The sequence below is a fragment of the Neopelma chrysocephalum genome, unplaced genomic scaffold, assembly GCF_003984885.1.
Source record: "Neopelma chrysocephalum unplaced genomic scaffold, ASM398488v2 Primary Assembly neopelma1_67, whole genome shotgun sequence".
NCBI classification, from domain to species: Eukaryota; Metazoa; Chordata; class Aves; order Passeriformes; family Pipridae; genus Neopelma; species Neopelma chrysocephalum.
In genome coordinates, this window is record NW_020897726.1 from 2,532,427 (window position 1) to 2,550,731 (window position 18,305).

The 18,305-nt window shown below is 39.4% G+C and overlaps 1 protein-coding gene across 1 annotated transcript in view; it reads right to left on the bottom strand.

Annotated features, from left to right (window-relative positions):
- The window catches only part of CALCR (calcitonin receptor), a 156,106-nt gene that overhangs the window by 54,866 nt on the left and 82,935 nt on the right, over nucleotides 1-18,305 (bottom strand). The window contains exon 3 of the mRNA XM_027684792.1: nucleotides 7,474-7,561. Within this exon, the coding sequence (XP_027540593.1) occupies nucleotides 7,474-7,521 (48 nt within the window). The 5' untranslated portion in view covers nucleotides 7,522-7,561. The remainder of the gene's footprint in view (nucleotides 1-7,473; nucleotides 7,562-18,305) is intronic.

Sequence of the window (18,305 nt, forward strand, 5' to 3'; positions counted from 1 at the left end):
TTTAGCAGCAAATGCCAGTACACAGACCTTTAAACAAGCACTTGTAGATGTGCAAATTGAAAACACGATAGGTTTGAAAATTCAAATATCAGCCTACTTTTTACACTTTTCCTCCCCTTTTTTAAATTGCACATCACAGGCAATTGTATTGCATAAATACATTACTTTTTCCCCCATTTGCACACTAAAACACCTTGGTAAAACACACAGTGAAACCACAGTGTTTGACTTGGTTGGAAAAAAAAAAAGCCATTACTTTTATCCTGATATTTCTGTGACAAACCATGTCAGGATATATCCTTGTATATCTAATTAATTATGTTTTCTTAATTTAATCTAATCTCTTTTGACACAAACATTTTCATTTTCAACTGTATACAACTGCTAGCTGGAGGACCTGGAGGCAGTTAATCTTGCACTTAAATAGGTGCTTGAAATAAAAGAGGGGGAATAAAAAGGAAGATATTTTCTGGCAGAAATAATTTTATATAAATTTTATGTGTATGTATACCCCCCAAACAAATATATACTTGGACAATAAAGCCATTTGGAACATTTCATCTGGCCATCCAAGTGAAAAATTAAGTATCTAGAAAGCCAGAACAGGAAATACAGAAGCGAAGCGAAACATCACAGATCCCTTACTTATAAAAAGATTAAAGTGAGTAGCTGGAGTCCATGAGAATCATTTAAAAACCAGCCAAGCAATATCCTAAATCCAGCATGTAGTGTAGGAAAGTGCAGATGAGGTTCTTCAGACACCCTCATTTTTATCTTAGCCCTTCACGTCCATGTACCATCACAGGTTCTGGTGCTTTCCTGAAGTGATTAATAGATACTCCATGCTAATTTTCCCCATTTTTATTTTGAATAATACCTCAGTTCCAAGCTGTTTGTATTAAAGATAGGAATATCAGTATCATCGAAGAAAGTTAGGAGGACTTCTGTGGCATTGCCTCTGTTCTTGACAATTTCTCTGTTCCTCTGGGCCAGTTTGGGAACGCATCTATGTGTGGGGTGATAATTTTGGGGGGTAAGATACAATTCAGACACCAAAGACTGCTTACTCTTAAAGGTCAGTTTAAGAGTTGTGTATAATTCCTGACAAAGTCAGCTCTTATTGGGTACAGTTTAATGCCAATATTTTGAAACTTGAAGGCAAAGAGTACCTGTGGTGGTGGACAGACTAAATGTCTTGGACTGTGCACAGAATTATTTAAAAGTGCTCAACCATGTAACCAGGAGGCTCATTCTACTGCCTCTGTGCAAGGCAATCATGGCCCAGATGAAATTCCCAGCAAAATTTCTATTGCCTACATTTAGGACAGGGATTCACTCAGAAGGATTAAAAATATGGATGACACTGTGTCACTAAAGCTCAATGGGACTTACTTCATCAGTGGAAATCACTTAATGGCCTACAGAAAAACTGAAGTTTGGATAAAAATTTGAATAATAATATCAAATTTACAGATGTCTCTTAAATCATCTTTTTTTTTTTCCTTTGTATCAAGCACAAGGACACAGATTTTCAAAGTTAATTGTCCAAAAATCTTTCCAGGCACTTTTTATGACATTGAATAGCTTGTGTGGGAAATCAAATTAAGGGGTCATACATAGGTATGTCAGTGGTATTGTTCATCTGCAATATGCCCTTTAAATGTGCTCTTCCCATTGATTGCTACTCCTCATTTCTGTTTGCCTAGAGCTGGCCTTGGAAGCTTGAACACAATTTTTTTCTACCTTAAGATCAGATTTCCATTTCAGCAGATTAATGAAATATTAATTTGGTGGTTTGCTGAAGGTTGAGAAGCCACATCTCTGTCTGAAATGCTGTTTTTTCTACTGTGCGTAAGAGACACTACGCTAGGACCCAGTAAAGCCTGACCTCTTAGTCAGTTCAGTGGGCTGATGATCCAGCCTTATATTCCTGCAGTTAAGTCAGACAAAAATCTTGCTACAGTTTGTCATGTGAGATGCTATTAGTTGTTTTAGTCTTCCTGCACTCCTTAACATAGGGGTCAGAAAAGGGCAAATAGGTCAGAAAGACATCTCCGGGTCATTATTCTTTTATCAGAAGTAGTAGGATTTTGGGCATGGCTACATGGGAGGGAAAGCTTAGTGTGTAACATGTTATTGGGGGAGGCTGGGAATGTACCATGAATCTGCGTGTCTGTGTTTGTATCTGCTCTCAGGGAACTAATGATTGGAATCACCTCTGCTACTATATTTCAATTGTTATATCTATGCATTTTAGGAATTAAGATTTAAAACTCATGTTTTCACCATAAAAAAGCCAAGAGTAAGTAATTTTAATTTGGTAACTACCTACAGCATTGAACAGATTTTGAATGTTCAGACTCCATTACTGCATATTAAAAAGCTTTCCCATCCATCCGTCCATCCGTCCATCCGTCCATCCATCCATCCATCATCTGTTATTTTAGGTGGAAATATAAATGATGTTGATACAGTAAAGGAATGCCTCATTCATTTATAAATATTCTTTATTAAAGAGAAATAAATAATTTACAACTTAATAATTGATGTGCTCATTGCCTGAAAATGATTGGTATCATTTCTTCAGAAGAAAATTGTTTAAGTGATGTCCCATGCAGCAGTTTAGCAGCCGTACATATGATGTCACTCCTAAAAGTCCAAGTAAATGACGTCATACATACGACCACCAAGCCACCACGTGACAACTGACTGTTATAAGAAAACAAATTATCATTATGAGGAGAAAAAACAAGATTCTGATAATGCTGAAGTTCACTTTATACCTAGAATTAATAAAGGAAGCTAGAGAAAGCAACTTGGCTTCATTATTAAATTATACAGGAATGAATAGAGAGTGTCCTTGTTTCTGTAAGACAGACAACTGCTATTAACCTCTGCAAGACTGTGCCCATTTCTGCAAGAGAGAATCCAGACAAAGCAAGCATAAAATTCCTTCACTTTTTTCCCCACAAAGTATTGGATATGATGAACAAGCACCCCCAAATATTTCTTCTGACATCAAGGAGCTTGCAGGACACTAACTGTAACAAGACATTTAGGAAAAGAAGATATTTGTAGCTTTCTTTACTTTTGCTTTTTTCCTCCTTCCACTAAATACAGTAATTTAGTAACATTTATTGTTGAGTTCAGTCAAAATATAGCTGAAATTCTGTATGCTCAACTGTTTGATATTGATTTCAATAGCTCAAATGTACAATTCTTTTAAAACTGCTATGTGTAGTCACCACTTCGTGGATCACTAAGCTTCTGTTTTTCACTACATCACATCTTCGAGAGAGAGCTCAGCATAATTTAGACTGGTTGCAGAGCCTCTCTCATACTTTTATAATGAACTACTCTTCACAGCTGTTAGTGTTAGGACAGAGAAGAAAACAACTGTGATGCCTTAGGAAGGTCATTAATGTATGGTACTCAGTAAATATAATCATTTCTATCCATCACAAATGTGCTAGGAAACAGCAGACAATTTCTTTGGGGAAATACCACAACATGACTTGTTTTACTTAACCACTGAATGTTAAAATTTTCCCATACTCTACTATGTTGGAGCAAGATGGTAATTATCTCAGTGACACCCTATACGATTAACACGGCAGATTTTGGCAGCTGTTTAAACAAGCACGAGATTATCAGTCACAGTAGATAAAGACAAGGCAATTGTAATGAAAAGCAACTTACAAATCTTACAGTTCTTTGCCATTGCTGCAGGATTTGCTCACATGAGGAAGCTTTACTTGTAGTTTATCCCGATGCAAGCTGTGGGCTTAAAGAAATGCTGCAGAATACTTAACAGATTTTTGCTTGCAGCCCTGATTATCATCTTGAAAGAGGCCTCTTTAGGGCAATCAGCTGCATAGCAACAGCCTTATTTTTTAAATAAGCAAAGATGTAGTCAAAATGTCCTGATCACCCCTGAAACTGGGTGAATAGAGCAAAATACAGCATTCCTTTCTCAGGAAACTGAGCAGCTTGAGTCTCAAATTCTCACACTAATTCTCACCACCTTAAAATACCAGCAGATCGCTTTCCAGAGTTTTCCTTGTGTGAGAACAGCTTCAGAACTTGCCAGTGTACTTACAGCTTGAAGCAACCCATGGTTACACAGGGAAATACTAACTCATATCAAGAGCTTTCAAAGGCATGGTCTCAGGTGATGAGACCCAGGGGGATCTCATCATCCAAGGCTGGGGAAGCCCCTGGTCTCCCAGTGGTGCCAGACAGCAAGCAAGTTCTGATGAAGCAAGATGAAGGAGGCTGTGACAGATCTTCAGCAGCTCTTCTGGCTCATTGGAGGGTAGGACCTGCTCTGGACCAGATGCTGGAAGAGTTGCTGTTTAAGCAGGAAAAGGCTTATTCTTACAGTACCTGCACAGAAACGGGTTTTAGAGGCTCATGGTGAGAGCTGTGGAGCTGGGCAAGTGGCAGGAGGCCAGGGAAGCTCATAGCCTCATCACCCCACGTGAGGATCAAGTGGGTGGCAAGTGCTTCACTAATGGGTTCTGGAGATTTCAATTTACCATAACACAACTGTATTCCAAAAAAACGCCAATTTGTGCAGTTACTGAAAATTACATTTACGTTTTCATATAATTAATTTTCAATGTTTTGTGAATGGAAATTATTCCCAAGACTTACAGGAGTTGACAAGAAGCACCTGACTCTATATAGCTTTGTGACTGAGGCTTGGAAACAATTTGACAGATTTGGACCTAATGAACTTGCACAATTTGTTTTTTACTCAAAATTAATTTATTTTAGGATACAATCTTGGTCTAATAGACCTAATTGAAAATAGTGTGTCCTTCAGCTGCAGCATCCATTTAGTCCTTACTATGCACTTTGTGGATGGCTCCAGACACAAAATCAGAATATGCGAGAAAATTTTCTCCATCAATCCTCATTTCCAGAGTAAGAACAAACTATCATTTGTAGGCACTAGATGACAGTTCTTACTTGACAAAATAATGAAGAGAATACAAATCTCTTCCCTCAATGTCCTGAAAAATTGATTGGTCACACTGGAAAGAGACCCAAACCTGCTTCCTCTTCCTGATTCTCTGCAGTTTGATGCTGCTGGGCACACTGCGCTAATGCTCCATCTTTCTTGTGAAGAGAAATGTGCATTGAGGAGATCAACTAATTGCTCCAGTTGCTCCAGCACAGAGGGGCTCATGTGTTTGAGGAAATAAATCTCAGTCACATTCTGTGGCTCTCAATAATTGCCAAAAACTAGAGAGTAACAGGCATAAAGTGAACTAAGACATAATGAACAGTTAAATTTTCTAACGATATTCCCTTTGAACTGTAGAGAACTATCTGGTGATGCATTATCCTGCATCCAAAAGCAAGGGAATCCATCACAGAGGAAGACAATAAGGAGTTAGTTCTATTTCTAAATCAGATTTTGGAAAAACTGTTGTTTCAGCTTTTGTCTAGCAAAGGAGAATCATTATAGACCTGTACACAGAAGTGCTATTTATTCTACACAAAAAATGACATATATAAGAGAGATGGTTTGTATCAGAAGGTACCAAAACCCCATGGTGACAAGTCTAAAGGAGATGGTGGGGAGGGGGTGTCTGTGCACATCAAGTAACTAAGGTCTATGACAAAACATTCAAGGAGAGATATGAGAAGAATCCAAGGAAGTCTTCTGCAAAGCACTAACACTGTATATAGGACATGGAGTGCTCCAACACTAAGAGTGTATTAGAGAATCACAGCTACCCTAAGAAAGGAGATTTCAGGTAAAAGTATGCCCTACTCAATAGTGGTGATAACTGCAGGGGAACAAATGGCACAAACAGAGAGACTGGAGCCCAGAAGAGAAACACAAGGACCCCAACAGGTTGTGTTGCTTTGCAACAGCTTGCAGTGACCAGCTGGGAGTGCAGGACACAGATGAGAAGATGAATGAAAACCATCAAAGCCATCAAAGAAAAAAGATCTAGAGGATGGTTTGTGGGGTGAATAAGGAACAGGATGGAAGTTCAAACCTGTGTCACAAATCACTTTAATTATTATGTCCTACTCAACCTCAGACAGCAGCTGACATGTCTCAGAGGTCTTGGAACCAAGGAGTGAATAGAAGAACCAACAAAGTGGGAGCAATCTCTTTGGAAGAGAAAGACACTCTTTATTCATTACAGACTACAAATGTAAAAAATGAATGTTTCCTATCAGCTACAGGTGGGGAAATCTTTGGGAAAATGACTGGTGGCAAATACTTTTCATCTAACAGCAATGTTCTGCTAAGTGTCATCAAGGAAATAGAGCTTGTTCATGGTCTACTTCTATGACTGTGACTTCTCCCCTATCAAAAAATAAATTAATCTAAGAGGTATTGAAGTAGGCCACAGCATGCCCACTGCAGTGGGAAAAGAAGGCACATTGAGACTGGAAGAGTGAAAATGAAGGAAACTTGTGCTTAAGTTATCTATTGAGGTCAGAAGCTGAAGAGCCCTCTGGTGCAAAGATATTTAAAAAAAAGGGGATGCAGATCTCACTGAAGAGTTTTTTAAAGAAATCCTAGCCCAGGAGTACTGCAGGAATGCACACAGAACTAACGTTGCGTACGTGCTACATGGGTGAGAGATTTAAAAGATTTGGGGACAACGCGGCAAGGATTAGCCCAGTCCTTCTGGGTTGACCTACAAATCCATGCTGTAGGTTAAAGCATCTCAGGTGCTCAGAAATGCTGTTGGCAATTTTAATTATCAGAATATTTACAGTCCTGTCACTTGACTGGGAAGAAATATAAACTTGAACTGTTTTTTTTATTTGGCATTGGCTTGTTACAGGAAGAATTGCTGTTTTATGTCAAGGCCCCTGTCAAGCTGTGCAGATCAGCTGGGATTCAAACCCAGAGGGAAGCTGGTTTCTCTCAGGCTCTTTGTTACAGACATCTCTGTCCATGGGTGATTTCCGAGCCAGTGCATTGCCATGTGCAGCCTTGCAGGATATGTAGAACAGCCACAAACTGTCACAAATACCAGAATACTCAGCATATTATGTGATTCTGTGAGGTACACAACCCAATAAACAATCCAGAGACTGCAGTTGCTAGTGTTCCCCAGCATGTCTCCTAGACCTGTCTCTACAACATGGAAGTTGTAGTTTGTCTCACACAACATCAAGGAAGTTTTCAAACACTAAAGTTTCCATGTCACTGCTATGTTGCAGCCTGTAAAACATAGAAATGAAAAGCCATATGCATAACCTTCTTCAGACTTGCAGTTCTGTCTCACCAGAAAACAATGATTTCAAGTCTGAACTTCTATGAGATAACTTATTTAGAAACTTTATTAAGCTTATTTTGAAATTTATCAGGAAGTTAACTCATTCCTTCACCTGTGCAGTATAACAAATACAACTGAGTACTCATTTTTCTGAACATCACTACAAGTTTGAATTTGGCAAGTGTTATGGGCACTTCTGTTTTCTCGTACTTACAATTAGAAGGATGATCAGTAAGAAGCAACTCTGGGTTGTTTTTCTCATTGTGGAGTCTTCCTGGAGGGACACGTTGTAGCTGACCCTTCTGGGAATTAAACAACAAAAACAAAAGCAGTATTGGACTTTAGCTGTTATGGTAAATTCCTTGTCTTTGCATAGGAACATCTTTTTAGACTTACAGTGGACCATCTGTGTGTGTGTATGTGCACCCCCAGCCTTACATGTGCTCATGTTTTATCTAAGTGGTGGTTAGTATGCTTTTAATTTAGTCTCCTCTGTGAACCTCTGATGGTGAGTGCAGATGATGTGGGGTACAGATCCATGTTACTCTGTCACCAGCAGCAACTCTGGGTTAAGCTATGCATCTTTGCCAGATGAGGCTACCTCGGTTATCCTGATTCAGGTGCTTCTAACCTACACATAGGGCTCCAGACCTACGAAGAATCTGGATATTTTAAACATGACCTACAAAACCCAGGTCCTGTTTGCTGATAAGTAGAATGGCAGCCCAAAAGGTATATTTTATTTTTAGAGACTATAGATATATATATTTCTCTAGTCTAGAGACTAGAGAAAGAGAGAGGTTGGGTAACCTCTCGCTAGGTGAAGCAGGTATGGCAGGAAAAGAGAGAGAAACTGGGAACGACACCGTGGGATTACACGCTCCCTAATGCAGCCAGTTCGGTTGGGCTCCATATAGACACACAGCAGTGTAACCCTCAGGCCGTTGAAAATTACTGCTTCAGCACAAAGTACTAGAGAAGCGGAGCATGGACACGACACTACAGGCTTGAAGGGAACCGGATTGGCAGCTTTTGTGCTTTTCTATCTTTTTCCTAAATCAACACCCACCTGGCCTTTCTGGGAAAAATATCCAGGGGCCACCAGGTATAATCATATTGCTTTACAGTTGTAGGAGTTCAAGCAAGCAAAGACTTTTGCATTAACACATTATTTTAAGTCACAGTTTTTGTTAAAACACGTCATGTTTTCTGATATCCCACAGGCCACTAGTGGTGCTTGGGCTGAACAACAAACAACATGTGGCTAAGATCACCTGTCACAGTAACACAGTGGGCACTCACACATCTTCATTTTTCAGACAGCTGAAAAACTAGGAGTAAGGTGTTTTTTACCTGGGTAAACAATCCTGTGAGCACCCTACACATCTGAAACCCAAAAATTTAATGGGAAAAAGGCACACCGACTTGGATGCTTAGTCTATTGCACGTATAGTGAACAACACAATCAGTTGTGTAACATTTTTCTCAACAGCAGCTTTTCTCATCTTTGAATGATTTGGAAGGTCACTCATTTTCAGGCAGGAAAGGAAGTATTGTCCTCATCAACGCAGAAATCTGTAATCTCAAAATGTAATAAAAGTGTGACACTTCTACTTCAACATAACACAAGTGATCCAATAGGATTGTTGCAGTCATGTGTCACTGAGATTACATAAACCACAAAGTGATAGAAAAGAGGGTTCAGAGGTTTTGCCTATAATAAGAAGCAGCCTTATTACTGTCTGAATCTTGCCAGAACTATTCTGGTGCCAGTGGTAATGTGACATGTAAATGACACAGAAATAATATGCAATTACGCTGTCAGCCACAAACTTGTGTTTGATCATCAATGGTAGACAACTCAATTGAAGAAAAAATTTGGACAGCTAAATCAGAGAGCAAAATGCCTGGAATTGTCTGCGTATTCTCCAGGCTATTCACTGCAGTGCATATTGGTTCAAACTGCCAAAAAAATTAATGAAGAGCATATAAACAATGGCTCTTGGTCAGCTGTGCAGTGAGCAGATGTACAAGCATGAATACAGTGTTCATGCAGTTACTCACTGTACTGCAAAGCGCTCTGGAGTGTGGTGTAAAGCCAGTCTGGTGGGTGCCTCTGTTCTTGCTAGCCTCATTACCTCTGGTGCATCTATAGGGATTTGATATAAAGTAGGCAAAAGAAGGACTTTGCCTTACAAACTGTCAACAGCTTTAAAATACAAAATGCTTTCCACAAATGGCACAGATTTTGGCACAATATTGCAACCTAGAAAGCATAAACAAAACCAGTATCAATTGAAGGTGCCTGTGATACGTCTGCTTTTCCTGCACTTCGTGCTGGCAATGCTTGCAGCACTATGTTGGGTTACAGCTGCAGATACAGCTAAATCTTATCCTCATGGGATTCTGTGAACATTTGTTATTATGTACCGAAAGAGCTATTTAAAATGCTTCTTTCTCCTGTCCTTCCAATTAAAATAAAAAGCCATCTGTAGAGTATTTAACACATTATTTTCCCCTCTGTTAACTGTGATGACTGTGCCATATGATAGTACATATGAGTAAATGAGTAATAATTATTTCCCAAGCTAAATCTTATATAGTCTTGTTATTTCTAGTCTTTCTTCTTCTAGCCAACTCTAACCACAGGGATGGCTGACGTGCCAGACAAAATCCAGCACCTTTTTTTCTTTCTCTTTCACAGCAGTCTTTTCCACAACAATTTCAACAATTGTTGAACAACAATGTTTTAACAATCAAACTATAAAGTCCATTACAAAGAAGTGGCTTTTCTCTACTTTTGACATAAGACTGGCCCATAACATTACAGCACACTTGGGTTAGCATCACTACTGGATCAAGGATGATGATTCATTGAAATTGGAGGATACACACAGATGCAAAGTGTTGGTCAATGGGGAGTGCAGAAACAAGAAGAAGGAAAAAAGACTCACACAAAGGGGAACCCCAAGAGATGTACCCTGTCAGCTTTGGGACAGAGGAACAAACCAGCATCTCCATGTCTCTGTCCCCATCTTCAGCAATCCAGGTTCAGGTGTGACATGATGTGCAAACTGCAATGCGCAAAGCAGTACACTCCATGGACCATATTTTGGGGTCTTTTGTGCTAGAACTATCACTTTTTAACACCAGTTTGACACTACTTTTAACACCAGTTGACACTACTGCCTTCAGCTTGCAGCTGAAGGAAGGCTAGAGCAGCCTCATGGAGATCAGAGTTGCACTGGAACTGTGCCATCAGGAACACAGGGAGAAATCAGAAATGAGTCTGCTCCTTGGTGCCTACTCACACCATGATTCAACCACACAAGGGCTTCCATGACAATGCCCATGGAAAGCATTTTCTCCATGCCTTCTTCTGGCTGCTTGGTACCACCTGACTTGTGCTACCTCCACATCCACAGTATAGGGCCACACTATGAAGAGGTCAGGAAACTAGTTTTCAGCTACACAGTTTTTAAATAGAATACATGTTTTACCATTACAGATGGAGAAACAATAATATGTCAAGTTGTTTTAAGCATAGGTGTTTTCAAGATGTTTCAAGGTATGCATGAGATTTTGCTTATTACAATAAACAACAGGAATTACAGATAATGTACTGATAGTTCTTGGGGTCACTGGAGCTCATATAAAAGTGATTATTATGGGGATTTCATACAGTTTAAAATAACCCCAAAATTTGTTTCATTTGGTGATGTTCCTAAGCAGATCTTCTAGGTGCATTGCTGATTTTCCTGTTCCTATACTATTTAGCCTTTTTCTGTAAGTCCAACAATGTCCTTCCTCCACGTTAAGATAATACAGCATGCTTTATGCATTTCAATTTTATAATATCCATATATAGGGATTAATCATGAGCACATTGCTAAAGCCCAGTACTTTTCCATGATTCTATTAATTCTTCACCCTCTGTTGCTTATATAGTTACATACAACATCCCTGTCTGTTATTTAAACTAGAACATTGTTCTTTCTTTCTTTGCAAATGTAGCATACCTCATTATGTGCTAAGGTATTCCTCCTGCTTCAGACATTATAGTAATACCATTGACACTTTGGGATTAGTCCTGAAGCTTATTTGAGGATGAACACAGCATCCTACTTAGTAATGACATCTCTTTTGTCTCTGTCCAGATCTCTACAGATGTAGTATTATGCTGAACAGGGCTTCAATTACAATTACCACTGGGTTACCAAGAAGGTGGGACAACCTTCCCGCACAGCCATTTGGACAAGGCCAACCAGGGGAGTCAAATTTAGTCAAAAAGGAGGATGTAAGGGAGAAGATTCAAATGAGGGCAGGAGAGCAACATTTCCCTTCCAAGTTCTGAAGAAAGGATACAAAATAAAGGCCTTTTTGGAGGAAGAACTGGAAATAACTTCTTCTTTAATTATTCTGCTCTGATAAATCTGCAATGCCATCTTTCACAATAGTGCTGACATATCTTTGAAAGAACAAATGGTTTTAAAAATGGTGTTTGACATGAGACTTTGAAGAGTTATTGTTAAGTTCTGAAGTGTCATGTAAAAATCTCTTTCTCATTGTGTGTATTACACTCAGACACTGAAACTTCACTTGTGACCTCCTCATTCAGCTGCAAGTTCCTTAGAGGGTTTTCTTTCCACCCTGTGCAGCTTTCTCAGAGTGAATAGCTGGGTACCCACCTCCAACCCCAAGGTGTCTGTGCTACCTTACATAGATAAGGCTTGCAGACCCTCCTGGGAGATGCCTTGCCAGTCAGTGCAGAAAGGCACCAACCTGCTCTGCCTGCACTGACACTGGACTGGGAAACACAGGGCAGACACATCTGAGCAAGACACAAGCAAGCCAGCAGATCTTGCTGCTGAGCATTTAAGGTATTTGGATCCAAGGAGGAGTTTGCAGGTCTGTTTGCATAGCCAAATACACAGATAGTTTTGGGGAAAGTATTAAAATTGGCTCCTCACTCCCAGTGAGACATTTTACCCTGGGTTCCTAATTTAGGCTACTGCTTTGGGCCAGGAATGAGCTATACACCACACTCCCAAGGTCCTGTGCAGATCAGCACTGTAGTTGTAGTCCTGTCGGGCAGAGGAAATGCCATGAGTGTAATCCCCAGACATGAGAAGGGAATAGAGTCAGATCTGCCTATTTCCTTAGCATTTTCTTTAGCTGTTAACCTGCAATGGTCTTCAGGTGGTTTTAACTGGCACCAGGATCTTCTGGCATTTCCAGTGGAAATATTGAACTCTGCTCAATTCTTTCTAATATACCACAAAACTGGTGACCATCAGTCCCAGGTAGAGATATGGACCTTCCTACAGCCTCCAGTCAAGCATCCAGGAAAATAAGACAAGTCAGAAGATATATCTATGTCTTCTACTCCTGTACTTCCTGTTGCTCACCTTTATAAAATTCCTTGACATTTAGTCTAAACTTCCTGAACTTTTCATATGGAAATCTCCTAAGAAATACAAATTCCAAATTCTCAATTTCAAGTGTCAGGCACCTAAAGGCATTGCTACATTAAAATTGCAGGCATTTAGGACATTTACTGCTTATGTCATTCCTTTTAGCAGTCTTGGACAGCCAAACACTAAGCCGTGTGATGACTACTCAGTTCTTACTCAAACAGATCACCATTAATTTCCATTAGTTTGCCTGGTGGAGACGGTGAACTGTGTCTTGCAGAGCTGAGTGTTTGCTATGTTAACAAACTGAAACTATCAGCCCTGGCAAATAGGTAATTTCAGAGCTACACAGACCAAATGACCAAATAAATCTACTTTATTGATTCATTTGGATTACATGGGAGCTGCAATGCTTGATACTTCATTTTTCCATTTAAAACCAGTCAACAAGAAGGGACCGTTATACCTTAGGTTTCCCTTTAACCAAATCCTTTCCAATAAACTGAACAAAATAGAAAGAAAATAGTTACAAACTTGTGTCTATTTTTAAGCTAATCATAAAGCTTTGAAAGCCCCCACACTACATATCTGAGCAGCCAATGTGATCATACACACTACAGAGAAAATTGAAGATGGTGGGTAATAAAACAGAGACAAGTGTACTTTGAAAGAACAAAAAAAGCCAAGAAATGTGCTTTGAATGAGAATTATTTACCTGGGACTCTAAAGCCAAATTATCCAGAAGATTTTCAGAAAAGGTTGAACTTTTTATGAAATAAAAGATAGTAAAGCATTACAGGATTTAGAGGAGCTGCCAGTGGCACCTGCATTGGGGGGCCCTTGGGAGGTTTCCATTACCTAAGGAGGGGAGCTGAGGTAGCTGGCTGAACATTGTCACAAATCCCATTTGTATTACACATGGGTATGGATGGATATAGTACTTCTGCATCCTCTGATGACTGTTCATCAGGGGTGATTTCTACCACATATTAGTGGTAGAACCCTACTTTTTCAGTACTTAGGAAGCAATCCCTAATTCCCCTCTTGGCTGTTGGTCAAGGGGTTTCATTGTGTTTAAAAGCAAGTAAAAGCAAAGAAAATTTCAGGAAGAGACTAGTAAAGTATTTCAGAGGATTTGTTGGTAGACAATGTTTGAAATACTTACACAAACTGGATCACGTAATTTCTTTCAAAAATTTTAGTTTTTATCTTTTTCAGTCTTTGTCATCTAGGAAGGTGTAAACCATGCAGTATTCTAGCCCAAAGTGTTAATAGGAATATGCGAAGTGTGACATACCAAGCAGTTCTGGAGTTTGGCATCTACAGGACTCTGTACCTTGTTGCACTTTGCTGAATTTAGTAAAATCATTGTGTTTTAGCCAGAAATAGTGGCTGAGGGACAAGGTTTTATGCCTCTGCACCACAGGTTCTTGTGATACAAACAGTGGTGAAAGGACAGAGGGTTAGAAATACTTCGTTTGGAGGAGATATTTAGTAACAACAGCACATCTGTCGCAATACAGACCAGTTTAAGCTGTTGTGGAATTAGAATTAAAATAAAATTGACCTTGGCGTGTTTGCAGCTAAAGAAGCAACGAGGTATGCAATTACACTTTTACTTGAGCCATAATGCAAAACAGAGTGGATCACACTGTGACTCTGGAAAATGAGTTAATCATCTTCTATCACTATTCAAAGGATACACTCTTAAAATAATCTCATTGTAACAAAACAATGAAGAAACATGGAATTGAAGAAACATAAGAATTAAGTCAGGCTCTCAGCACCCATCAAAGTATCACAGAGTGGTCTGGATTGAAAGGGATCTTTAAAGATCATCTACTTCCAACCACCCTGCCATGGGCAGGGACACCTTCCACTAGACCAGATTGCTCAGGGCCCATCCAGCTGGTCTTGAACACTCCTAGGGATGGGGCATCCAAAACTCCTGGGCAATCTGTGCCAGGGCTTCACCTCCCACATAGTGAAGAAATTCTTCCTAATATTCAGTTTAAATCTACTCTCTTTCAGTTTAAAACCATTGTTCTTTGTCCTGTAACTACAGGCCCTGGTAAAAAAGTTTGTCCCCATCTTTCTTGTAAGCCCCTGTTAAATACCGAAAGGCCACCATAAGGTCTCCTTGGAGCCTTCTCTTCTCCAGGCTGAACACCCCCAGCTCTCTGTCTGTCTTCATAGGAGACAATTCCAGCCCTCTGATCATCTTCACAGCCCTCCTCTGGACCCACGCCATCAGGTTCACATTCTTCTTATGTTTGGGGCCCCAGAGCTCGATGCAGCACTCCAGGGAGGATCTAACCAGAGCACAGTTAGAGGGGCAGAATCATCTCCCTCCATCTACTTGCCACACTGCTTTTGATGCAGCCCAGGATAGGGCTGTCACATAATATTGTTCGTACCTGACACTGAAGGCTTTATTTTTTTTAGTTTTTACAGTCGGACTTGAAATACTAATGTTAAATACAAACCATACACTTCTGAAGCAACACTCAGGAATTTACTAGTTCTGCTTTCAGTAATGGATAACAAGATAAAAAAAAGTTTAAAAAACTTTCTAAATGCCCGTAAATTGTACCATGTTAAAGTAAATATTTTCAAGCTACAGAACAAAGAAGCAGAAAGCTGTGTAACAAAGCAGAGAAGTAAAATCTATATCAGAGCAATCCTGCTATTACGAGTGCTTGAATAACAGGACTAAATGAAGCAGCTTTGGCCACTGGTCCACTACTTGATAGATGAAAGCAACCACACTGCAGGAATGCCCAGTTCATTACTGAACATTCCTAAAAGCAGAACACTTCCTTGCCAGTTTGCTACACTGTGAATCAGTGGTTTAGCATATCACACAGTAGCACTGTATAATTTTCACCTTTTAGGCCCAGCTGCGAAAGGTCTTTTCCAAAGTGCTTGCAATTTTGGGGGGACTTTGCAGCAGTGCTTGTACAAAGAGTAAATATGCAATTATCTAATCTTGGAGACACTGCAGCTTGAACACAGCCAGAAGCTTGGGATGAATACTACCCTGCTGCAGAACAAATATTTCAAAGGAGTTGCATACATTTATGTCAGAGTAAAATCTTTTGCATAGCCTGCAAAATTAAAGCAGATCTTTGGAATGAGTCTCTCTCTCTCTCTCTCTCTCTCTCATTATTTTTTTTCAGAGAAAAGGTTTTCACAGTCCTCATCACCTGCAAAATAACCTTTGTGGCTAAGATTAATAACATGAGTATAATTTACAATGAGAATTTTGAAGGGTAGAACCAAATAAACATTGCTAAAGAAACGAACATATTGCACAGTTTCAGTCAAAACTCTGAGTTAAGGAAAAAGCCATACCCATGGTTACCTTATAACTTTAACTGCACCAGCATCCTGACTGTACTGCACATACAGTCTAGGTTTTATGTACAGTACATGTCTGTCTATGTATTTAAAAATACATAAAAATACATAGACTCTAACAAGTCCTTGAGTTTACTGGAACAAGAATATGATGACAAAGCAAATCTGGACGGACTTTGGAAGCACACATGAAGAGTTAGGGAGAAGCAAGAAAAACTGCAGGATACAAGTTGAATGTAAGGGTATTACTTTTTCAAATTACCAAATTCTTTCTGTATCACATTGGAAGAATCTTCATATAAGTGGATGAATGTAACCTCATACATGACATTCTCCCCTCTTGGATCAATAATTGTTATGATGAGTACTTCCTTGACTCCATAAATTAAGGTTTCTCTTAAAAAATTTTTCTTTCAGCTGCAGCACATACTGGAGAGAAAAATAGTTATTTAATATTTTTTTGTGGCCAATTCTCTCTCAGTTTTCCATTCAATTCTTTCCCAGGCAAACTCCCACTGGTCTTTTTTTCCCCTAACCATACATTCCTATAAATTATTTGAGCAAGTCAATATTTTAAGATGTGGGAAAAACCCCAAGAAAAATATTATACTTTCTTATTATGTCAATGTTTTTATATAAATCATATAAAGTGTGAAAAATCCTGTGAGTAGATTGTTTTAAATAAAATGCACATGACATACATTTAAAGCATTTTCTTCCCACTTGGCAGCAGAACAGCCCATGCTACAGCTGGATCTAGGTTTCAATTTTGCCCCAACAAAACTAAACCTGTATGAAAATAATGCATTTTTCTTGAGTTTAGTTCTAATTTTATAGCAGCTCTGCTAATAATGAATAGAAATTTTGATTTGAAGTCAGAGCATGTCAATGTTGATCTCTAAGGGCTGTATAAAACAGGGTATTTTAAATACCATAATAGGAGACAAATTTTGGGACATGCAAACCCTCTAGTGACAGTCTCTGAAGAAAGCTTTGTGTGCCTGATGTCTTGGCTAACTTTTAGAGATACACCAACTGGTATACTTCAGACAATTATTTACCTACTGGTAAATCTTGTTTTATCTATGCTCTTAAATCATTGTATCTACCGCAACACTGATATTTCTGTATCACATCTATACTACAATAAATAGAAAAGTGACCCAAAGCTGTCACTGCATTTTAAACAATTTTTACAACTGATCTAAAGATTAATAAAGGTAATAACGGCCAGTCTTCGCGAACGAAGATTTTGGGAAAGGTCTTTTTACCTTTCAAGCCTGCGCAATGGATTTTTTAGGTGAGACACAGCATGCGCTGAACTGAGCCCACCCTTTAATCCTAAGGTTCATCTGCCGGGGCCAAGCAAGCTTGGACAATGGCAGTGAGGTCCTCAGGACGTAGGTTTGTTTAGAGTGACCTTCTCATAGATGGATGGCCTCACAGGGCTAACGAGCTCCATCTGCCCGGGGGACTGGGAATCGAACCTGGGCCGCAGCAGTGAGAGTCCCGCATGCTAACTACTAGGCCACCAGGGGTCCCTAATAAAGGTAAAATAATGTAATGACTGATGCAGATACAAGGAAAGACGGGTAAGTCAGTAAAAATGAAATTATCTGCATCAGTTATTACAGACTAATTGCATATCACAGCTGTAGTGCTTGAATACTGTGTTGTCCCTGACAGGAATTATGGCATCATTATTATAAAGGATTAGATTGAATGTAACAGTCTAAATTTCCAGTTTCAATTAGGGCAAAATCTACACATTTCTCACTATGGCATTACATATTCATTTCAGAAGTTCAACAGGGCAATTTACATATGGTAAATTACTATGAACTGACATTTAATCAAGAGATAGCTATTAGCCCCTAGAAATTCTGTAGAAGACTTCCAGACTAACATACATGAAAAGAGGCAGGTGAGGCTCACGTGGACACACACATGCTGAGGTTAAAATAAAGGGTAAAATGGGTCTTCGACGAGACCTGTAGAGAGAAGGTTAGTTTTTTCTTCATGGTTCCTCTTTTCATCTGTAAATTAGAGCAGATTAGCAGGAAATACAGATGAGGGAATGGGAATCACCCGAACAGTGAGACAAGCCATTACTGGTGTAGCTCACTCATTTACTCTTAGAAAATTTTTAAAAAAGCCTTGGTTCTTTGTCCCAGACATCCTTCCAGGCTTGCAGTCTGGAGCCCAGGGTTCATCCAGGTACCCCAGAGGGATAACTGAGTCCAGACAAGGCACAATTTATTTGCAAAAAAAA